Source organism: Sphaeramia orbicularis, chromosome 17, assembly GCF_902148855.1.
Source record: "Sphaeramia orbicularis chromosome 17, fSphaOr1.1, whole genome shotgun sequence".
Lineage (NCBI taxonomy): Eukaryota > Metazoa > Chordata > Actinopteri > Kurtiformes > Apogonidae > Sphaeramia > Sphaeramia orbicularis.
Genome location: NC_043973.1, coordinates 56,510,788 through 56,535,478, shown reverse-complemented (window position 1 = coordinate 56,535,478; position 24,691 = coordinate 56,510,788). Strand labels below are relative to the sequence as shown.

The 24,691-nt window shown below is 36.9% G+C and overlaps 2 protein-coding genes across 2 annotated transcripts; one reads left to right on the top strand and one right to left on the bottom strand.

Moving 5' to 3' along the window:
* Window positions 1-3,760: 3,760 nt before the first annotated feature.
* On the bottom strand, window positions 3,761-11,123 carry LOC115437480 (interleukin-20 receptor subunit beta-like). Its single transcript, XM_030160671.1, has 6 exons — window positions 10,887-11,123; window positions 9,166-9,298; window positions 5,387-5,577; window positions 4,997-5,163; window positions 4,776-4,914; window positions 3,761-4,377 (listed from the first exon to the last, which is right to left on the bottom strand). The coding sequence occupies exons 1-6, from the start codon at window positions 10,948-10,950 to the stop codon at window positions 4,097-4,099; spliced, it is 975 nt and encodes a 324-aa protein (XP_030016531.1). The 5' UTR covers window positions 10,951-11,123; the 3' UTR covers window positions 3,761-4,096.
* On the top strand, window positions 5,502-22,607 carry LOC115437527 (claudin-15-like). Its single transcript, XM_030160755.1, has 7 exons — window positions 5,502-5,620; window positions 8,223-8,382; window positions 14,029-14,501; window positions 19,513-19,677; window positions 19,775-19,856; window positions 21,005-21,112; window positions 22,426-22,607. The coding sequence occupies exons 3-7, from the start codon at window positions 14,285-14,287 to the stop codon at window positions 22,511-22,513; spliced, it is 660 nt and encodes a 219-aa protein (XP_030016615.1). The 5' UTR covers window positions 5,502-5,620; window positions 8,223-8,382; window positions 14,029-14,284; the 3' UTR covers window positions 22,514-22,607.
* Window positions 22,608-24,691: the final 2,084 nt, after the last annotated feature.

The window sequence follows — 24,691 nt, the reverse complement described above, 5'->3', positions numbered from 1 at the left end:
CCAGACCTCCCTCTCCCCAGACTCCTCCTCCTCTAGCTCCTCCGGGGGGATCCTGAGGCATTCCCAGGCCAGCCCACAGACATAGTCTCTCTGTTGTGTCCTAGGTCTTCCCCAAGGCCTCCTCCCAGCAGGACATGCCAGAACACCTCCCCAGGGAGGCGTCCAGGAGGCACCTCAGCAGGCCCCTCTGGATGTGGAGGTTCAGCGGCTCTACTCCGAGCTCCTCCCTGGTGACTGAGCCCCTCCCCCTATCCCTAAGGGTGATTTTGACTCATTCATTGTTGTCTCATTTTGTGATTAATTTTATTTTTGTTATTTTTTTGTTTTTTTTTTGGTTATTTTGTTGATTATTTGGCTCATTTTGTATATTTGATTTTTTTTTCTTGTTAATTATTGCTTCATGTTGACTGTTTTTTTAATTAGTGACTCATTTAGACTTTTCCATAAAACATCAGTACAATTAATGCGATAAATCTCCTGTTGTCTGAACTAAAGGGTTAAGGTCAAAGGTCACACTAAATGACCACTGTTGTTTGTAGCAGCTGTTTTTTTCCGTTAAGCTGTTAGTTGTTTTCCTACTGTCATTCTTTGCATCTATCAGATTGGATCTAAATACAGAGACTGACAAACCTCTTAAAAGTTTTTTTTTTAAAGTGAAGACACAAGAGTGTGTCAGTTTTGTAAAATGGGGACAGTGTTGTCAAGTTGGGACATTTTGGACATTTTTTCTAAGCAATTAATGCAAACTCTTGAACTTTAATTCGGCTCGTGTCATGACAAAACAACAGGTAGTTACAGTACATATACAACACTCATAACACAATATGAAACAGGATCGTACACATTTAACATCAATGCTTAATTCTCTCACAGTAACAAAATATGTACATTCTTCTCAGCATCTTTAATTATTGTCTCCGGCAAAGTAAACAAAGCTATGGTTGAGCGCTTTAGAATATCTGTGGTGTTCCAGTGGAAAATGCACCGTCAGTATGTGGTGGGTTTTAGACAGTGGTTCTTAACCTTGTTGGCGGTACTGAACCCCACCAGTTTCATATGCACATTCACTGAACCCTTCTTTATAAAAATACAATATGATTTTTTTTAATTCAAGACAGGTATATGTTTACTGGTGACACAAAATGAACCAGGCATTAACTCACTGTGTCAAAGAACAAACCAATACAGTGCATGAACTTACAACAAATTCCATACCTTTTCACAAAGACTCGACCTTTTTTAATACAACCACACTGAAATGGTTTTAATTTTTAACCTTATGTATTCCAATAATGAACTTATTGTATTCATGCTATTTATCATTTTTAACATTTTAACACACACCCATCACCTAATTTCCATCAGGCTACAATAATATGAATATTTACTGCAAATCAGTGACTTCTGCTGTTGTGTATATGTATGTGTAGGCCGTCAGGTTCAACCCCGGTTTCGTTTCATCTCGCTCCTGAACTTTCCGAACCACGCAATTTTGACATAAAAAAAAGATAATTGCATGTAGTGTATCAAAAAAAAAAGTTCTCATTATACTCCTTCAGTATTTTTGTGATCGTTGTTTATTAGGGCACTAGCTCAGCTTTAGCGTAATACGGTTTCTCCATCCCGACGGTGCGTCGGTCGTCACATGATTGTAACTGACCAGTGCGGTGACCGAAAAAATGGAAACAAACGCTACACATGGCTGCCTCCGTGGTTAACAGGAAGTAGCAAAAGTCATAACGATGTGGAAAATACTCAAATAATTCATCGTCAGACGAGTGGAAGAGATTCTAAAACACTTCCGGATGTGTTGTAGTGCTATAAGCAACAACAATACACCGTGTATATTGGATGTCAATCAGAGAAAGAGTCTCCGAAGCCGTTTGTTTACATACACGGACCTAGCCCGACACACACACCTGACTAATGAGTCGAGTGTGTGTCTTGACCTCCAGAGAACCCCTGAGACTGACTCACTGAACCCCTAGGGTTCGATCGAACCCAGGTTAAGAACCACTGGTTTAGACGGTCTGGGTTTAAGGGTCCACAATCGGCACCACATGGATCTGTTCACAAAGCTCCTCCCCCTGATGGGTCATTGGCGTCTGAAGCCTCCCAATCAGATCTCTGCAAAGAAAAGGTACACAAACGTTAAACAGTTCAAGACTCAGAATTAAACCGAACTATAACAGCCGACCTCAGGATCGGAGTAACCGCTGTATCGACCAGGTTTCATGACTCAGCCATAATTTCCAGTACATTTGGAAGGTGTCAGCAGGTCCTGTATGTTCATATGATAACAACTGTCATTTTTATCAACCTTAGTTCAAGGTCAGTGTAAATACAACACTAGTAGTGCATTCCTAATTATAATTACTATTAAACTAAATGTATTAATACACTCACAATGTCGTTAGAAACCATTCCTAATTAGGCCAAAACTGCAGAAAAGCTGATCTTGTGTGATGAATTGCACACACATGTATTCATATTCTTGGAATGTTCATTTTATATGTTCATGTGTGAATATGTCGTACTGAGGAATACATCAAATAGGTAAACACAAAACCAAAGAAATGCAGTAAATACATAGGGCTGTGTATTAGCAATAGTCTGGTGATACGATACAAATCACAATACTAGGATCACGATACAATATATCACATATATTCATGATGCTGTTAAAATGCAATTTTTTGTTTGTTTCTTTTTTTTTCAAAGATTATTTCCTGGAAGAATGAATTACACCAGAAATATGTACAAACACTAAACACATTTTTATTTGATCAGAACAGGATCTAATGCTATATCACAAAAATTTTTCTATTTCTTGTAGTTTCCAAAGGAACTAACATCTGCCTCTCAGATGATTTTTAGAATCCTTCAAGTAACCATTATTTAATGAAACAGTGTTAAATAATAAATAAGATATAAACAATAAAGAAAACCAAAAAACAAAAGTGAACCTCCACAATATCTGCATTTGAATAAATACCTAAAAATATCGATACAGTACTTGTTAATATTGATACAGTATTGTGAAATGAAATATCGCAATATATTGCAGAATCAATATTTTCTAACAGCCCTGTAAATACATGTACAACCGTAAAACTCTCAAACTGAATTAAATGTGTTGTAAAGGTTAAAGTCACTCTTTAGTTTGACCTCTGACTCCATGACAAGAAACAGCACAATTACAAATTAAACCTTGTTATTTTGTTCATTTTTGTTCACTTTGTTGTTTACATCAGAAAGAACTTTATTGATCCCTTTAGCAGAAACAGGAAAATAAGAATTGGGCCTTTTTTACTCATTTTGTAGATTTTCTTTTTTAAAATTTGTTTGTTTTGTTCTTTTTGTAGATTATTTTGTTTGCTGATTATTTGTTTTGTGAGTTATAAGATTATTTTTTTGTTAATTTTGTTGATTACAGTGTGATTATTTTGTTTTTTCATATTGTTGATTTATATCAGATTTGTTGATTAGTTTGTCCATTTGATTAATCATTTTGATAAGTTTTACTAATTTGTTGATTATTGTGGGGTTTTTGTGTTAATTTTGTTGATTGTTAATTTTTGTGCAGTTTTTTGGTTTTGTTCATTTCGTTGATTACTTTAGTTATTTTTACTAATTTTGTTGATTACTATGTTAATTTTGTTGAGTTTTTTCCCGTTTTTCCTTCCCTCCTGTTGAGCTTTTTTCCTTCACTTTTGTTTCATGTTGATTTTTTTTTATATATATCAGTTAGTGGCTCATTTGCTCATTTTTGTGTGAAACATCAGTGAATTTGTGCCATAAATCTCCTATTTTCTGAACCAAAGGGTTGAAAACATGTTAAAGTTAAAGAGAGGTCACAGTAAATATGACTGCTGTGGTTTATAGAAGCTGTTTTTTTCCATTGAACTGTAGTTTTCCTTCCTCCCTTGTTCATCCTTCACATCTATCAGATTGGATCTAATGCATATGTGGACATTAGAACTTTACTAAACCAACAAACAGAATGTTGCACCAGGACTTTTACTCAGGATTGGATAAAAAGTCGACCAAAACATTTTTCAACTAATGAAATAAGTTGTGAAACCAGCTGTGTTGTTCAACCACTTCTGAATGATATAATTCGGAAAGTCCAAATCAGCAGTATATTTAAGGATCTTGTAACCCAGTAAACGTGTTTGAATCCAAGTAACTTGGTTTCCAGATGTGACTGTCGATGTTTACTGACCAGCGAAAGGGGAAGGGGTTCTTTGTGGAAAAGTTTCAGGAAGGTTCCTGGAGGACAGTGAATGATGGACCAGAACACCGCGAACAGGAAGCCGGCCGTGCAGATGACCGTGAACGCCACAGTGGTCGGCTTCTTCCACAAACCTTCTGCACCTGCACAGAATCACATCCACTGTGAGTATTAACACAGCAGCTGCACTGAACAGCCCACAGTACATGTCTGAACCTTCATGTCATCTAGATGTGTGTGATGGACACTGAAAGGTGCACGTTTTCGTTATGGACATTATTGACTGTTATTGGGACTGACCTGGTGTCTGAGCACAGTTATGGAAAGAGGACACATGTTTTAGAGTGGCAATATTTAGGTAAAGTGAGGACATGAAGGAGGGACACTGCTGTAAAAGAGGGACACTGTTGTAAAGTATGGATAGTGTTAATCGAGGACACTTTTGTATAGTTTGGACATATTTAAATACAGGCTTGTTGTTGGACTGGATGTGTTGGACACTGGGGACATGTTTGAACATGGTAATGTAGAGGACGGTGACCTGAACCTGGAATGGACTGGCAGTAGGCATCACTGCTGCTGCTCTGGAGGTCTGAGTCCACAACAGTCTGAGCTCTGATGCAGTACACCACTCCTTCCTCCAGGGCGGTGACACTCAACTCTGTCTGCTCTGCAGGAATATGTAAACGTCAGCCCTGGAAGAGACAAACAGGATGTAAACTAATGTAACACAAACTAAAATAACATTCATTCATTCAGTCAAATAGAAGAGTAAGAAGAGAGGATGAAGATGTGAAGTCCAACCCGCTGCTCGTGGCCTTTCCTCCACACCGTCACCCTGATGGAGGCCATGAGGGGGGGGCTGCTGAAGGACACCTGAAGAGTACCGCCCACCACTGCCACCGCCATCTCTGGAGCTGTGAGGACGGCTGCGGACGCCACATTCATACGGTTAATATAACATTCATACGGCTAATACTGTCACTCAAGAAATCAGACTGATGTAGTCTGATTACATACACATGTGATCAGACTGATGTAGTCTGATTACATACACATGTGATCAGACTGATGTAGTCTGATTACATACACATGTGATCAGACTGATGTAGTTGGTCTGGTCTGGGTGTGTGTTCTTATGTCCGGTCTTACTGTGTCTCCGGTTGAAGGTCCGGTCCAGTTGGGTCCAGGTGGACAGGTCCTGTCCGCACTGAGCCTGGACCCGGACGTTGTAGTCGGAATCGGACCCCAGGTCAAAGGTCAGGTCGCAGCGCGTGTCGGGAATCTGCCGACACTCCGGAGCGTCCACCCAGTGGCCGTTCAGGATCTGCAGCTCAAACTCCCTGGAGGAAGTGGGCGGAGCCATGAGAGCAGGAAGTCCTTCAGGTGCGTGTGTGTGCTGACCTCTAGTGGTCAAACTGCAGGTCTGACTTTATTCCCTTCATATTCACGTTCATGCTCAGATCACATTCATGGTCCAACACTGCTGACTTTTTTTTCTCTGTTTTTGTTGCTTTTTTCTCTATTTTATGGCTTTTTTGTTCATTTTCTTGAGTATTTTGTTCATTTTGTTGCTTTCATGTTTAATTTTCTGTTTGTTTTATTTATTTTTTTCTCTATTGGTTTGGTTCATTTTGGTGATTATTTTGTTGAGTATTTTGTTCATTTTGTCACTTTCATGTTTACTTTTGTTTATTTTATTTATTTTTTCACTATTTCTATGGCTTTTTTGTTTATTTTGTGGAATATTGTTTTCATTTTTTTGTCTTTTCAATTTTAACTGTTTATTTTAAACATTTTTTCTCTATTTAACTGCTTTTTCATGTTGTTCATTATTTTTTTCATTTTATTTGATTTTGCTTTTATATTTTGTTTTCTGTTTATTTAGTTCATTTTGTTGAGTATTCTGTTCATTTTCAGTTCAGGTCAGTGTGTGTACTGACCTCTAGTGGTCAAACTGCAGGTTGTAGATTACTCATTCACATTAATGTTGGTAACACTCAGGTTTATGTTGGACACTGTTCATCTTTTATTTTATTATCTCCATTTTGTTGTTTTTTTTTGTTATTTTTGGCTATTATTTTGGTGATTTTGTTGCTTATGTATTTCATTTTTTTTATTTTTTGAATCATTTTTCTCCTTTTTTGCTGCATTTTTGTTCATGTTGATTGTTTTGTTCATTTAGTTACTTTTGTAGTGTATTTTCTGTTAAGTTTGTTACTTTTTACTCCATTCTGTTTTTTTGTTCATTTTTTATTATTTTGTTCATTTAGTTACTTTTATAGTGTATTTTCTGTTAAGTTTGTTACTTCTTACTCCATTCTGTTGCTTTTTTGTTCATTTTGTTGATTGTTTTGTTCATTTAGTTACGTTTATAGTGTATTTTCCTTTAAGTTTTTAATTTTTACTCCATTCTGTTGCTTTTATATTTCATTTTTTGATTATTTGAATCATTTTTCTCCTTTTTTGCTGTGTTTTTGTTCATTTTGTTGATTGTTTTGTTAATTTAGTTACGTTTATAGTGTATTTTCTGTTCAGTTTGTTAATTTTTACTCCATTCTGTTGTTTTTTTGTTCATTTTGTTGATTGTTTTGTTAGTTTAGTTACTTTTATAGCGTATTTTCTATTAAGTTTGTTAATTTTTACTCCATTCTGTTGCTTTTATATTTCATTTTTTGATTATTTGAATCATTTTTCTCCCTTTTTTGCTGTGTTTTTGTTCATTTTGTTGATTGTTTTGTTCAGTTTGTCACGTTTATACTGTATTTTCTCTTAAGTTTGTTAATTTTTACTCCGTTCTGTTGTTTTTTTGTTAATTTTTTGATTGTTTTGCTCTTTTTTTTTTTGTTCATTTTGTTGCTTTTATTTCATATTCATATTTCCATTGTGTGGGTTTAGTTTTTATTTTTCATACCCTGGCTCATGTTATACAGGTTTCAGGTGGAGGCCATGATAATCACCATGGCGATGCGTCATCAATGAGCAGATTAGTTTCATGTCTGGGTTATAAATTAACGACATTAAGTCGGTTTATTTAAAGTGACGTTTTCACTAAGAATAAGTAGGAATATTTGGGTCTGTTTGGCTGCATATTTGTTGTTTCTTGCAAATTTTATTGATTATTTACTTCATTTTAGTGCATTTTCTTTCAATTCTTTTTATTTTCTATTAATTTTGTTCATTTTTTGTCCATTTAATTGCCTTTTTGCTCATTTTTTTGTTCATATCTGTTCATTTTATTGATAATTTTATTTAATTTTTTCATAATTTTGTGTCCTTTACTATTATTTCATGTTTATTTTGGTTTTATTTTTATCATTGTATTAATTTTTGGTTCATTTTGTTGCTATTCTATGTAATTTTCTATTAATCTATTTCATTTTGTTGATTATTCTGCTCATTTTTGGTTCTGGTCAGTGTGTGTACTGACCTCTAGTGGTCAAACTGCAGGTTGGACATTTATTTCTCATCTTCACATTAACTCTTGACACGGTTGATCTTTTTATTTATCTTTAGTTTTTTCTACAAACCATTTTTTTCTTCATTTTGCTGATTATTTTGTTAATATTTGTTTTCATTTTGTTGCTTTGGTTTTTAATTTTCTATATATTTTACACTTTTTTTCTATTTTATTGCTTTTTTCTTGTTTTGATGCTTTTTTATTTGCTTTTCTATAATTTTGGTTCCTTTTTTTTGTCCATTTCATTGCCTTTTTGCTCATTTGTTTGCTTATTTTATCATTTTTCTTTCATTTTGTTGCTATTTCTATTTGCTTTCTAATTTTGCTAATTTTTTTTGGCCATTTAATATCTTTTTCATCATTTTGTTGTTTATTTTATTTATTTATTTATTATTTATTATAGTTCCTCTTTGAATCTTGTTAAATTGTCTCTTCTTTTCAGTGCTTTTTCATGGTTGATGGTGTGTCTGCTGTTAAATGAAGCTGCTGTTCCTCTTTCTTCTGTGTCTGTGGGTTTGTTTGAACCAGGTGAGACGCCTCCGACATCATCCAACCTCAGGAATGTTTGTCATTAATGACGACTCACCGGTTCATCCACATGTTTTCCACATGAAAGCCACTCATCAGTCCGACAGAAGCAGACACGCCCACAGTGACAGGTGTGGAAGCCATGTGCTTTGGACTTCAGGTAGGTCACATGGTCAGTGTTCTGTCAGATGGAGTGGAGTGGCTTTAACCCTTACACACCTACAACTATTGGACACATGACGTCCAAGGCCACGGTCCTCTACAACTGACCTGGAATCAGTCATTTATCAGCACTTAGCATTATTTGATCCTCTGGATTTACATGCACTTCAGAAATAATTCAAAAACCATGTTTACGTGTAGAATCAGACTTCCTGTCCCTGAGCCTGTTTACCTTCACACCAATACTACGATCTTTTCTGTTCTGTGGAGTTTTCAGATTATTATTGATTATGTGAACAGTATAATCTGATCGGTTTTATCAGATAACAGCAGTAATCTGATTACAATGAATCAGATTCAAACACATTGTTTTACCCCAAAACTTTGATGTCTTCCTGCATGTATACCCGACTCACTCCTGGTACCTGACTCACCCCCTGAACACGACTCACTCCTGAAACCCGACTCACCCCTGGTACCCAACTCACCCCCTGAAACCAAACTCAACCATGGTACCTGACTCACCCCTGATACCTAACTCACCCCCCGTACCCGACTTACCCCTGGTACCCGACTAACCCAGGTACTTGACTCACCCCAGGTACCTGACTCACTCTTGGCCTGATACCTGACTCACCCCAGGTGCCTGACTCACCCCTGTTACCCAACTCACCCCAGGTGCCTGACTCACCCCTGGTACCCGACTCACCCCTGATACCCGTCTAACCCCTGGTGCCCAACTCACCCCTGATACCCGTCTAATCCCCGGTACCCGACTCACCCCTGGTACTGGACCGAGTACAGGACTGTAGTGTTGCAGGCGGCCTGCAGGGGGCGCCACGTCAGAGTGTGTCTCATGTTGATGGACTTCATGGAGACTCTGAGAGGAGGAGGAAGACGAAGAAGACCTACATCTGGAAACACAAGCACCGGGTTGAAACCATGTGTCAAAGAGCACAGACTCCTGATCCTGATCCTGGTCATAAATGAATCCAGTTCCACTCTGAACATGGACGCACTGAAGCCCATGTTTCACTCATTATTCTGCTCAGTTTAGGTCCTTTTAGTTACACTTTTGTTACTTATTTTGATTATTTAATTCAATTTTTTCCATTCGTTTGTTCCATTATTCTTTCTTTTTTTTTTTTTTTTTGTTAAGTTGGTGTTGTATTTTCTTCATTTTAATCATTTTTGCTTTTTTGTAATTTTATTGATGATTTTGTAGAGCTTATTTGTTCAGTTTAGTCTTTTTTTTTTTTAGCATTTTGTGGATTATTTTTCCATTTTATGTAAATTCTTGATTACTTTGTTGATTTTTTTCCCATTATTTTGCTAATTTTTCGTAATTTTGTCGAACATTTTGTTAATTTTGTACATTTTGTTTATTTGAATTATTTTTGCTTCTTCCCGCTCAATTCAGTGATTAGTTTGTTCATTTTTCTGCTCATTTTTTTCATGGTTGTTTTGTCAATTTTTTTTTTTTTTTTACAAATTTTGTTGATTATTTTACCCATTTTTCTACAATTTGTGGATTTTTTGTTGTTGATTTCATCTATAACATCAGGTTGTTTGTGTTTATGTAAAGCTACATCATGGAGCTGCTTTTATAAGATAAAATATACATGATTAACCTGTAGATGTTGAGTTCAACAAAGTCATGAGAAACAGACTCAATTGCTCAATTACATTCATTTTGTAAATTTTATTTTGCTTATTTTCATACATTTTTTTTAATAATCTTTTTATTAGGACCCATTTTCAAACACATCCTCTCAGCACAGGTACAAGCATATGTCCAGTTTTTCAGTTTTCCACCCCCCCCCCCCCAAAAAACAAACAAACAAACAAACAAAAACTTAAACTAAAAAAGGGAGAAACATAGTACCCCCCCCCCCATCCAAACTGGTCCACATTCACTTAATTATGAGTGTTATAGCTATTCTATTGGCTTATTTTCATACATTTTTTTTCCTCATTTTGCTCATTTTATATACTGAAGTTACATAGAATATTGAATATACTCAAAGTACAAATACTTAAATTTTCTTGCAGGTTTGTTCATTTTCATACATTTTCTTGATTTTTTTTTTTTTGTTCAATTTCATTCATTTTGTAATTTTTTTTGGCTCATTTTCATAAATTTTTTCATTATTTTGCTCACTTTATTGACTTGACTTATATAGAGTACTGAATATACTCAAAGTACAAACATTTTTTTGCAGGTTTTGTTCATTTTCATACGTTTTCTTGTTTTGTTTTTTGCTCAGTTGTTTTCTGATTATTATTCTGCTCAGTTTTGGGCATTTCCTTAATTTGTTCATTTTCGTACATTTCATGTTCATTTTGTTGACTGAAGTTGCAGAAAACACTGAATATCCTCCAGTAAAGTACGAGTACTTTAAAGGTTTACCTATTTTCATAGATTTCTCGATTACTTCACTCATTTTCGTTCATTTGGTATGATTCTGATTCTGATTCTGGTTCTGGTGCATGTGGACTCACGGTTTGGGACCTCCATCAGGACCACCACTACCATCAGGGTCTGGAGCTGGGCTGGAGGCGTCATGTCCTCAACCAGGTTTCAGGTCCGGTCCAGGTTTAGGTCCAGCATGTCCACGTGTGTCCGCCGACCGGCGCAGACCTGGTCCAGATTAGTGGTTTTGGTCCAGACCGGTCCAGGATCAGAGTTGATCTGCCGTGTGCTGTGCGTAGAGTGAACGCGGTGAATCTGGATGCAGGTGCTGCAGAACCTGTCCAACCTGTCAGCGACTCCCCGAGGGCGTCACGTACTCACAAGAACAAAACTTACTGAGACAGGAACGGACTGAGACATCAGAACCTCAGAACCATTAGAACCCTAAGAATCACAGAACCCTCAGAAACAGAACCACAGAGCCATTAGAACCATAAGAACCTCAGAACCACAAAACCATAAGAACCATAAGAACCTCAAAACCATCAGAAACAGAACCACAGAACCCTCAGAAACAGAACGTCAGAATCATAAGAACCCTCAGAACCATAAGAACCACTGAACCATAAGAACCTCAGAACCATCAGAAACAGAACCTCAGATCCATCAGAAACAGAACCACAGAACCTCAGAATCATAAGAACCTCAGAACCACAGCAGACATTAGGACAATCACTGTATTCACTGTTTTGCTCAGTTTTATTCAGTTTATTCGATTTTTTAAACTCATTTTGTTCCATTTCATTATTTATTCTTTTTGTTCCATTATTAATTTTTTGCGAAATTTGTTAATTATTGTATTTATTTTAATTAGCTTTAATTTATTTGTTGTTATTCATTATTCTGCTCATTTTGTTCATTACTTTTTCATTTTTGACAATTTATTTGACTGTTTATTTTATTATCTGTCATTAATTCATTTTTAATTGATAATTTTAACGATTCTTTTAATTATATTTAGAAATTTTTTTGAGTGAATTCGTTTCTTCATTTCAGTCTCTTGTTGAATATTTTGAGTTTTACTGATTTGCTAATTTTTCTTCATTTTATTGTTTAATTAAATTTTTTCCCTCATTTTTTTCTTTTTTTTTTCTTATTTTATTTCCTGACATTTTTTACTGATTTTATTCATTTTGTTCATTCCTGTGTGTTTTGTTAAACGTTTTGATAATTATGCTGATCATATTTGTTGTTTTTTTTTTTTTTTAATTTTCTGTATTTTTTGTTATATTTGTGGGGAGTTTTACTGAATACCCTCTTCATGTTTCTGCTGATATGCCAGTTTGTCACCCCCTAGTGGACAGAACAGGTTACTTGGCCTTTTCTGTGCAGTTTTTCTCTTCTTTAACCCTTTAAGAGTTTGATTTTCTTATGTTTGGACTAAAAAGGCAGATAGACATTTGATCTAAGCTGCTTTTATTTACTCTGAACTTAAAGAATGTCAGTGTTTTACCAACATTTTATGAACAAACATGCTTTAATAATAATGAAAACCCAAACACATTTAACAGAAAGTGTCTGATTTAATCATCCAAAAACTGCAGATAGAGACCGGTTTCTGGATTAAATGTGAATCTGGTTTCAGGGCCTCCTCATAGTTGACTTGATGCATCTGTGTATTTTTCAGTTTTCCTCTCAGGTGAAAAAACTGTGACAAACATTAGACTTTGGACTCGAACGGTGATCAAACATTAACTGTCATCGACCATAAAGTAATAAAACGTCCAGTCCGTCCAGTTTCACACAGATCCACAGTGAAATCAGATAAAAACATTACCTTTAATATCCACAAACCTCTGTATTTGTATCCTCAGACGGGTTTGACCTCATTTAACGTCACAAACAAAGACAGACAATTAATCCCATCACATCAACCTGATTCATCAGAAAAGGGGCGGGTCTGGACGTCCTTATTTGGGTGTAGAATTGTCCATTGTGTGTGGACTTCCTCTTTCCATCGACTCGGAGCTGATTCACTGATGTGGAAGCTGAACTTCACTGCTTCTGCTTCTGCTTCAGCTTCAGCTCTGACCAAAACCACCAGAAACATACACCTTTAGATGAACCAGGAAAAAGAAACAACCTGAAGAAAATGTCCAGATGTGGCAGAAACAATCTCACCTGTATGCGTTTCATATTCACTGGAGTTCATTCTTTATGTTTAAGTGTTTTTTTTACTGGTTTATTTTTGTTAAAACGACCCACAATCATTCTTTTTTTGTTTTGTTTTCTTGGTTATTTTGTCAGTTTTTTGTTAATTTTATTAATTATAGGGCAAAGTCAAGGGAAGGTTAACATTTGGTCCAATAATCTAGCCTACACCAAACTTATATTTTTAGGTAGGTTATATTTTCAGGAAAATGTATTTTGAAATGAGAAAAATGTGAGTATTTTAGTGAGTGTGAATGTTGTCCAGTGACCCAGTTTAGTGCCGTCATTATGGGTTCATTTTATAAACTCTATAAATAAACTACATTTATTCAAATACACTGATATTTGATATTTGACTATTATATTATTTATGTCATATTCTAAACACAGTGTTTCAAATTAATAAATGCATGTATTTGTAAATTGTACATATTTCTGGTGTAATTCAATTCTTCCAGGAAATTATCAGAAAAAAAAACAATACAAAAATTGCCTTTTTAACAGTATCATGATATATCATATTGTGATCCTAGTATTGTGATTTGTATCGTATCGGCAGATTCTTGCCGATACACAGCCCTAGTGACAGGCAAGACAAGTTTATTTGTACTGCACTGTTCATACACCAGGTAACTCAAGTGCTTTACAAAGGCATGAAAAATCCCAGAAGAAGAAAAAAAAAAAGACATTGAAATTACATTAAAATAAAAAAAAAAGACATTAAAATCATCAGAGATAAAACGTGATTTTAAAATGTATTCACAGAATAAAAAAAGACAATTATATTAAAATCTTACATTAAAATTAGAATAGAATAAAGCAAGACATTAGAAAAAGAAACTCAAAAAAAAAAAATCTCCACAAATCGGACAATGATCAGAGTTAGTGTGGATGTAACTTCGTATTTTCAGGGGCTTCATCGTGGTTTGGACCAGCGCCTAGTGGCCACTGCTGGTATTACACTGAAACCTTTGGAGCCTCAGATGAACTGACCGGCTCTGGGCTTTTTTGCTCCTTCAGGTCAGACGTGGATTTTCCCTCCTCGGCGTCTGTGTTTGAGGTGTGGCCAATCATCGCTGTCGTCGTCCAGGGAGTGGGCAGAGCCACAGGGAGCAGCTGGAAGGTTTATGGCCCCTCCTGGTGTAAAGTCCAGTGTCAGAGCCCACGGCATCAGATCATCAGGAGCCGGTACAGAGCGCTGAACCTCCACCCGACACCACCTCCTTCTCCGCTTCGTCTCTGTTCTGTGTTTTCGTCTCTCGGATTCGTCGCCACCATGTCGACGGCGGTGGAAGCGACCGGGTTCATCATGTGCGTCATCAGCTGGCTGATCACCGGCGCGGCGCTGGCCAACGACTACTGGAAGATCTCCACGGTGTCGGGCAGCGTCATCATCTCCCAGAGGCAGTTTGAGAACCTGTGGCACGCCTGCGCCGAGAACAGCGCCGGCATCGCCGAGTGTCGGGACTTTGAGTCACTGCTCGGCCTCCCATGTAAGTCCTCCACCCGAAACACACTACATCCTCCTCCGCCTGAAACACACTACATCCTCCTCCACCCGAAACACGCTACATCCTCCATTGCCCGAAACACGATACATCCTCCTCCACCTGAAACACACTACATCCTCCTCCACCTGAAACACACTACATCCTCCTCCACCTGAAACACACTACATCCTCCTCCGCCCGAAACACGCTACATCCTCCTCCACCCGAAACACGCTACATCCTCCTCCACCTGAAACACACTACATCCTCCTCCGCCCGAAACACGCTACATCCTCCATTGCCCGAAAAACGCTAGATCCTCCTCCGCCCGAAACACGCTATATCCTCCTCCACCTGAAACACGCTACATCCTCCATCGCCCGAAAAACGCTAGATCCTCCTCCGCCCGAAACACGCTATATCCTCCTCCACCTGAAACACGCTACATCCTCCATCGCCCGAAAAACGCTAGATCCTCCTCCGCCCGAAACACGTTATATCCTCCTCCACCTGAAACACGCTACATCCTCCTCCGCCCGAAACATGCTACATCCTCCTCCGCCCGAAACATGCTACATCCTCCATCACCCGAAACACGCTACATCCTCCTCCGCCCGAAACACGCTACATCCTCCTCTGCCTGAAACAAGCTATATCCTCCATCGCCCAAAACACAGTACATCCTCCTCCGCCCGAAACACGCTACATCCTCCTCCACCTGAAACACACTACATCCTCCTCCACCTGAAACACACTACATCCTCCTCCACCTGAAACACACTACATCCTCCTCCGCCCGAAACACGCTACATCCTCCTCCACCCGAAACACACTACATCCTCCTCCACCTGAAACACACTACATCCTCCTCCGCCCGAAACACGCTACATCCTCCATTGCCCGAAAAACGCTAGATCCTCCTCCGCCCGAAACACGCTATATCCTCCTCCACCTGAAACACGCTACATCCTCCATCGCCCGAAAAAACGCTAGATCCTCCTCCGCCCGAAACACGCTATATCCTCCTCCACCTGAAACACGCTACATCCTCCATCGCCCGAAAAACGCTAGATCCTCCTCCGCCCGAAACACGTTATATCCTCCTCCACCTGAAACACGCTACATCCTCCTCCGCCCGAAACATGCTACATCCTCCATCACCCGAAACACGCTACATCCTCCTCCGCCCGAAACACGCTACATCCTCCTCTGCCTAAACAAGCTATATCCTCCATCGCCCAAAACACAGTACATCCTCCTCCGCCCGAAACACGCTACATCCTCCTCCGCCCGAAACATGCTACATCCTCCATCACCCGAAACACGCTACATCCTCCTCCGCCCGAAACACGCTACATCCTCCTCTGCCTGAAACACGCTATATCCTCCATCGCCCGAAACACAGTACATCCTCCTCCGCCCGAAACACGCTACATCCTCCTCCACCTATATCCTCCTCCATTTGAAACACGCTACATCCTCCTCCACCCCAAAAAAACTACATCCTCCTCCACCCGAAACACACTAGGTCCTCCACTGCCCGAAAAATGCTACATCCTCCTCCGCCCCAAAATGATTAGATCCTCCTCCGCCCAGTTCAATTTTAAGAACTGAACGGGGCAAAGGGGATCTAGATCTTCATTTTATTAATTATTTAATACATTTTTTTAAAATATATTTTTTTATCATTTTTGTTTATTTTTTTCCTCTTTTATGTCCATTTTGTTTCTTACTTTGATCATTTTACACCTTCTGCGTATTTGTTCATTTTGTTGATTTTTGCCTATTTCTTGTTGATTATTGTTTTTATTTCTGTCCACTTTGTTGCTTTTATGATGTCACTGATTGATTATCATCAGTTATTTTTGTCACTTTTGCTTATTTTATTACTTATTGTGTTCAATTTGTTGCTTATTTTACTAATTTTGTTGACTTTTGTCCATTTTTTGATTAATTCAACATGTTTATTCATAATTGTTTTGTTTCTATCTGTTTTGTTGCTTAGTCTGATTATTTTGTTGATTGTTTTTCCCACTTTTATTCATTTTCTTGATAATTATAGATGATTTTAGGGGTTGTTCACAGTTTTCTCTCACTTTGTCAGTTCAGTCCTAATAGTTTCATTCATCAGTCTTAGTTTTTAAATTTTCTGTTTAATTTTGTTACTTTTTTGAATCCTGAAGTTTTATGTTTTGTTTGATTTTGAGGCATTGGTCATTATTCATTAAAGATCTGCTTTTGTTTCACTTGATTTTTTTTAATCTCAGTTGTATTCTGAGAGTTTTTCAGGTTTTACCGCCGTAAATCCTCCTCCGTCTGGGTTTTACTGTTTCTGGTTTTATCATGCAGCCGCCATTTTAATGGTTAACGTGATGATAAAATGGAGGCGTTGGTATTTTACCATCGTCCTGACGATCATTCAACCTGTTCAGCCTCATCTGTTTCAGCGTCCACATGGAAAAAATATCTGTATCTGTGATTCTTAAAGGAGTAAAACTGTAAAGAAGGACATTCATCACATGACTGTTTTAGTTTGAAGTTCAGTTGGAGTTCATTTTACAACCTCAGAAGTTAGGGTTGGATTTGACTGATTTTTATCCTGTTTTTGGGTCATTTTCATCAGATTATTTTGCTCTTGTTTTTGTCTTGTTTTCATCAGGTTTTTGCTGTTGGTTTTGTCTGATTTTTCTCTTGTTTTTATCTCATTTTCATCATATTTTTTTGCTCTTATTTTTTCTTGTTTTTGTGTCGTTTTGTCAGTTTTTTCTCTCGTTTTTGTCTTGTTTTTACGTGATTTTTGCTGTTTTTCTCTGTTTGTCCCTTGTTTTTATCTGTTTTTCTCATTTTTGTCTTGTTTTCATCAGATTTTTTTGCTCTTATTTTTTTGTTTTCCTCTCATTTTTGCTCATTTTTGAGTCATTTTTTTCTGGTTTTTTCTCTCTTGTTTTTGAGTCGTTTTATGTGTTTTTTTCTCGTTTTTGAGTCATTTTCATCTGTTTCTTTCTCCTGTTTTTGTGTCATTTTCGTCTGTTTTTTTCTCGTTTTTGAGTCATTTTTTTCTGTTTTTTTCTTTTGTATCATTTTCATCTGTTTTTTTCTCTTGTTTTTGTGTCATTTTCATCTGTTTTTTTCTCTTTTTTGTTGTTTTTGTTTTTCTCTTGTTTTGTGTCGTTTTCATTTGGGGTTTTTTCTCATTTTTGAGTCTTTTTTTTCTTGTTTTTGAGTCATTTTTGTCTGTTTTTTTTCTTGTTTTTGTGTTTTCGTCTGTTTTTTTTCTTTCATTTTTGAGTAATTTTCATCAGTTTTTTTCTCTTTTTTGTGTTGTTTTCATCTGTTTTTTTCTTTCATTTTTGAGTCATTTTCATCAGTTTTATCTCTTGTTTTTGAGTCACTTTCATCTGTTTCTTTCTCTTGTTTTTGTATCGTTTTTGTCTGTTTTTTTCTTTTGTTTTTGAGTCATTTTCATCTGTTTCTTGTTTTTATGTCATTTTTGTGTTTTTTTTTCTCGTTTTGAGTCGTTTTCGTCTGTTTTTTTCTTGTTTTTGTGGGTTTTTTTTCTTGTTTTTTTCATTTTTGTGGGGGGGTTTCTTGTTTTTGTGGGTTTTTTTCTTGTTTTTAAGTCATTTTCATATGTTTTTTTCTTGTTTTTGAGTCGTTTTTATCTGTTTTTTGTCTAATTTTTGAGTCATTTTTGTTTTTTTCTCTTGTTTTTGTGTCATTTTCATCAGTTTTTTTTCTCTTGTTTTTGTGTTGTTTTTGTCTTTTTTTCTTTCATTTTTGAGTCATTTTCATCAGTTTTTTCCCTCTTGTTTTTGTCAGTTTTTTTCTTGTTTTTGAGTGATGTTTGTCTGTTTCTTGTTTTTATGTTGTTTTTGTGTGTTTTTTTCTCTTGTTTTTGAGTTATTTTCATCTGTTTTTTTTTTTTTTTTTTTTGTTTTTGTGTCATTTCCCTCGGCCACTGGCCTTTAAATACATTTTGTTTCCCTGAAAAGCCGGACCTTCTTAAACTCCGTATTAAAACGTTGAAATGTTGTTAGATTTGCGCTCGTCTGCTTTAACCTGAGCGCTGAAACGGTGTCGGCTGAAGCTGTGAAACTCTTTATCTTGTGTGAAACCCTCATAAACAGGTGCAGTCAGTTTTTATGGCGCTTCCAGCTCATCAGGTCAATAAATGACTCCGATGCGTCACTTTCAGTTCAGTTTGTTCCTGTTCGTTTGCTTCTCCACGTCTGGGCCTTTTCATTCTCCGTCTTTAACATTCAGACAGTTTTCCAGACGTAAAACCGTTAAAAAAGAAACAAAACAGTGGAAACAGACAGAAACCAAGTGGATGAAACAGTGAAATGAGCAGAGGGACGGAGACGAGTGAAGGTTGATTTCATCTGAAAACCACCGGGTTAATGTTTGACGGAGACGACACATCGTAAACCTGATGAGAAAACGAAAATTAACCCTTAATGATCCCAACATCCACCTTTAACCTCAACTTTAATTGATCCATTAATCTGATCAATACGTGTCAATAATTGGTCTTTTCATCTGTTCATTTTGAATTTTTTTGGTCTACTTTGGCACTTTTTTTTTTCATCTCGTGGTTTATTTTGTTCCTGTTACTTAATATTTTTTCCATTTTTTTATTCTTCTTGTCTGTTTTATTGATGACGTTGGCTGTTTTTATTTATTTTTATTTGCTATTTAATTAGTTTTCCTTCATTTTTGTTGATTATTTTCTCCATGTTATGTTATTAATTTATTTACGTGTAAATGTTCTTATTCGTATTTGTAAATTTTCGTTCATGTAATTTATTGTTTTATTTGTTTTGATAATTTTGGATCAGATACATATAACCCTTTTGGACTGTTTTCTGGTCCGTGTTTTCTGACCCATTTTCCAGTCCATGTTTTCTGACCCGTGTTTTCTGTTCCATGTTTTCTGATTCTTGTTTTCTGTTCCGTGTTTTCTGACCCATGTTTTCTGACTTGTGTTTTCTGACCTGTGTTCTCCTGTCTCCAGCTCACGTCCAGGCATGTCGGGCGCTCATGATCATCTCGCTGCTGCTCGGTCTTGGATGTATGGTCGTTTCTCTGCTCGGTCTCAAATGCATCAGGATCGGATCGGCCACCGACCAATCCAAGGCCAAGATCGCCGTCACCGGGGGAATCCTGAGCATGCTGGCTGGTCAGTGGGAGGAGGGGGTGGAGCCTGTGACCCGGTCTAACCTGGTCTGACCCGGTCTGTCCGCCGTCTGCTCATGGTTTGCCGTTTGCGTTTGCAGGTCTGTGCTGTCTGATCGCCGTTTCCTGGTATGCCTACAGAGTGGTCCAGGACTTCCACGACCCGTTCTACGGCGGCATCAAGTGAGTCCGAAACCAGAACCAGAACCCACACTGAGACAGACACAGTGGTCCTACATTAGAATGAAATGAGTGGAATTTACTGGAACAAAACATGTGACGTAAAGTCAATGAAGCCATTAATGAAATAAAAATTCATTTAAATGTATTTATTCTGGAATCACAAACTACATGTTTTTAACCAAATATTCCTACTTTTTGGTCTATTTTTGTCATTTTTTGTCTGATTTTACCTCATTTGGTCTAAGTTTTGGTTAATTTTTGTCTGGTTTTTGTGCCATTTCATCTTGTTTCAGTCTCAGTTTTGTCCCTTTTTTTTCATCTTTATATTTATTTCTACAGTTTTTATTTAATATTTTTGCCTTTAATTTTTCTTGTTTTATTTTTCTCATTTTCTTCTCTAGTTTTTGTTTTATTTTATGGTTTGTCCAACCTTAGGTTAATTTGCTGTCTATGTTTTTGGTCTAATTATTGTCTTTTCATTACCTCCGCCAAGGAGGTTATGTTTTTGCCAGGGTTTGTTTGTCTGTCTGTCTGTTTGTTTGTCTGTCCGTTAGTGTGCAACATAACTCAAAAAGTTATGGACAGATTTGGATGAAATTTTCAGGGTTTGTTGGAAATGGGATAAGGAAGAAATGATTAAATTTTGGTGGTGATCAGGGGTGGGGGGGCCCACAGGGGGGGGCCACTGATCAGCCTTGGCGGAGGTCTGCGCTCTCCGAGTGCTTCTAGTTAGTTTTTTTTTTCCCGTTTGGTCTCATTTTTCTGTTTTTTTCTGTTTTTCTTTTCTTTTAGTCTCATTTTTCTTATTTTTTGTAGTTTTTTCTTTTAGTCTAATTTTTTTTAATATTTTTTTTTCAGTTTTTTTAATTTTCATCTTATCTTTCTTATTTTTCAGTTTTTTTTTTCTTTTAGTCTCATTTTTCTTATTTTTCTGATTTTTTTTCTTTTAGTCTCATTTTTCTTATTTTTCAGTTTTTTTTCTTTTAGTCTCATTTTTCTTGCTTTTCTGTTTTTTTTTCCTTTTCATGTCATTTTTCTTTTTCTTCTATTTTTGTGTATTTATCATCGTTAATGAAAGTTAACAGATATGACTGAATCCTTCTCATGTTGTCGGTTTCTGTCGTTTATTTTATGTCTTGTGTTTGCAGGTTTGAGCTGGGGGCAGGGCTTTACATGGGATGGGGCGGAGCCTGTTTGGCCGTGCTGGGCGGAGCTCTGCTCTGCTCTGCCTGTAAGAGAGCAGGAAGTAAAAAAGGGTGAGTTTGGAAAAGAACGACTAAATAAACCAGATCAGAAACAGTTCATTGGTTCATTTGTCAGTTTCAGTTTAAAATAATGTTTTAAGTTGATTCAAGTCCTGATGGAAAAGACTGGACGACAATATTTTCATGTTAAAAGTATTTTAAACTTATATTCTTAACACAGATTTTATGCATTAGTTTTATGGTTTTTGGTCCAAATCATTTAGGACTACATTTCCCATCAGCCTGCTGTGTTATTTAATCATTGACCCATGTCATTTTTTGTCTTATTTTAGCTCAATTTTCTGTTCAGTTTTTTGTCTATTTTGTGTCTCATTTTTTGCCTGTTATGATGTTTGTCCCAGTTTTTTTCCCTCATTTTTGTCTTATTTTTATCCTGTTTTAGTTCTGTTTTTTTTTTCTTTTTCTTTTTTTTTTTGTCAAATTTTGTGTTGCATTTTTGTCTCTGTTTTATCTTGTTTTTGTCAAATTTTTTTTGTCTTTTTTGTCTTTTTTCCTCAAATTTTTTGTGTAATTTTTGTCCTGTTTGTCCCAGTTTTTATGTCTCATTTTTATCTTTTTTTTCTCATTTTTTTCCTCTTTGTCCCATCTTTTCTCTTTTTTGTCTCATTTTTTGTCTTGTTTTGTCTCTTTTTTGTTTTTTCCCCCTCTAATTTTTTTGTTTAATTTTTGTCCTGTTTGTCCCAGTTTTTTGTCTCATTTTTATCTAGCTTTTGTCTCATTTTTTTGTCTTTTTTTCCTGTTTGTCCCATCTTTTCTCATTTTTGTCTCATTTTTAGCTTGTTTTTGTCTCCTTTTTTTGTCTTGTTTTGTGCTTTTTTTCCTCAAATTTTTTTGTTTCATTTTTTTCCTGTTTGCCCCAGTTTTTTGTCTCATTTTTGTCTTGTTTTTATCATGTTTGTCCCAGTTTTTGTCTGTTTTGTGTCATTTTTATTGTGTTTTCATCTCCTGCATCATCTTGTTTTTGTCTAATTTTTTCGTCTTGTTTTTTGTCTAATTTTTTTCATTTTTAACTGCGTCGGTGGATAAAACATTCTAAATAACCACCTTGTTGAACAGATCCTTGGTCATTGTGGGCGGGACTTAAACCAGAACCAGCCCCGTGTTCAGATCCTTCAGGTTCTGTTGATCAGGTCTGAGTGGATGCACCTGTGTTACCATGGCAGCAGGGGATGATGGGCGGGGCTGTAAGGAGTCTTCCCGACCCCTGTTGGTGGATTTGGTCTCAGATCCGGGTCACCTCCTGGATTTGGGTCCGGTCTAAACCAGACTCTGACTCTTTATTTCTTCTGGTTTCTGTTTTGCAGTGGTTACCAAGGTAACCAACCCAAGAAGATTTACACAGCGACGGCCAAGTCGGATCCAGATTCGGGTCTGGGCCGGGCCTACGTCTGAACCCAGACCAGCTGTACATTCACCTTTTCATCCAAATCAGTCAAATCATCGTTTTAAAACTTTAATCCATAATAATTAAAAGACGATAATTGATCCTGTTTGTTTTTATGGGAATAAACTTTGTATTATATAAGAAACTGTCCACGTGTCTGCATTTGTCTCATTTTTGTCTTTTTTGTCTTAAAGATCTCTTTTTTAATCTCAGTTTGTTCATTCAATGTAGTTTTATTGATTTATTTTGTGGAGTGTTTTTTATTTTTTACAGATGTGTTGGTCATTTTCTTCATTGTCTTCATGTTCATTTTTGTTCATTTTGATTATTTTATTGATTTTCTTCATTATTTTTTTCATTTTTGTTCACTTTAAAAATATTTTGTCACATTTTCCCCTCCTTTTTTCCTTTATATTATCTATTTTTTAAAAATTATTATTCTTAGTTTGTCTTTTTTATTTATGCTGCTGATTATTTTTTTGATTTTCTTCATTATTTTGCTCATTTTTGTTCGCTTTAAAAATATTTTGTCACATTTTTCCCCCCATTTTTTTCTTTATATCATCTATTTTCTTTTTTATTTTTGTTAATTTGTCTTTTTTATTTATGCCATCGATTATTTTATTAATTTTCTTCATTATTTTGTTCATTTTTGTTCACTTTTAAAATATCTTATTACATTTTTCCCTTTTTTTTCCTTTATATTATCTATTCTTTTTTTTATTACCGTTATTTTGTCTTTTTTATTTATGCTGTTGATTATTTTATTGATTGATTTATTGATCTTTGTATCGATTGAGCCCATTCTCATCCTAAATTCAGTTTATATTCAACATAAATGTGACATAAACATCCTTTGATCATATTGACGTTGACGGTTGAATCTGTGAACAGATCAGCCTCGTGGTCGTGGTGGGCGGAGTCAGCTGGCGTCCATTCTTCACGTGCTGCCGTCAGTTGTAATCTGTGTCATAATGATGATTAAAGCTGCAGGACGTTAATCCACCTGCTGACGAGCAGAACCGAGGATTAACCAGCATCAACCTTCAGCAACGCCACAACCGCCTCCACCTGCAGACCACGCCCACCGCCTTGAACAAGTCCAATAGGTCCAACAGGTCCAGTGGGTCCAAAAAGTCCAGTGGGTCCAACAGGTCCAGTGGGTCCAACAGGTCCAGTGTGCCCAACAGGTCCACTGGGTCCAACTGGTCCACTTCCAACCTCCAGTGTGCCCAACAGGTCCAATGGGTCCAACAGGGCCAATGTGTCCAACAATTCCAATGTGTCCAACAATTCCAATGGGTCCAACAGGTCCAATGTGCCCAAGAGGTCCAATGGGTCCAATGGGTCCAACAGGTCCATTTCCAACCTCCAGTGTGCCCAACAGGTCCAATGGGTCCAACAAGTCCAATGGGTCCAACAGGTCCAATGGTTCCAACAAGTCCAATGGGTCCAACAGGGCCAATGTGTCCAACAATTCCAATGTGTCCAACAATTCCAATGTGTCCAACAATTCCAATGGGTCCAACAGGTCCATTTCCAACCTCCAGTGTGCCCAACAGGTCCAATGGGTCCAACAAGTCCAATGGGTCCAACAGGTCCAATGGTTCCAACAAGTCCAATGGGTCCAACAGGTCCATTTCCAACCTCCAGTGTGCCCAACAATTCCAATGTGTCCAACAATTCCAATGTGTCCAACAATTCCAATGTGTCCAACAATTCCAATGGTTCCAACAAGTCCAATGGGTCCAACAGGTCCATTTCCAACCTCCAGTGTGCCCAACAGGTCCAATGCGTCCAACAATTCTAATGGGTCCAACAGCTCCAGCAGGTCCACTGTGTACAACAGGTTCAAATGGTTCCAACAGGTCCAGTGGGTTCAACGGGTCCAACAGGTCCACCTCCAAACAAAAATGTTCCATAAAATACACAAACATAAAAAAAAACAAACAAAAAAAAAAAAACAAAAAAAAAAAACAAAACCACTGATCAAATGAACAACTTCTTGGTCAATTCATGTCTTCGTTTCCTTTTGATTCATTATTTTGTTACTTTTTCTTCATTTTATTGATAAACTTGTTACTGTTTGTTCATATTATTGATTAATTTGTCACATTTTCTGCATTTTATTGACTACTTTGTTAAAACTTGTTCATTTTCTTGATTAACTTTCTGTTCTTTTGATT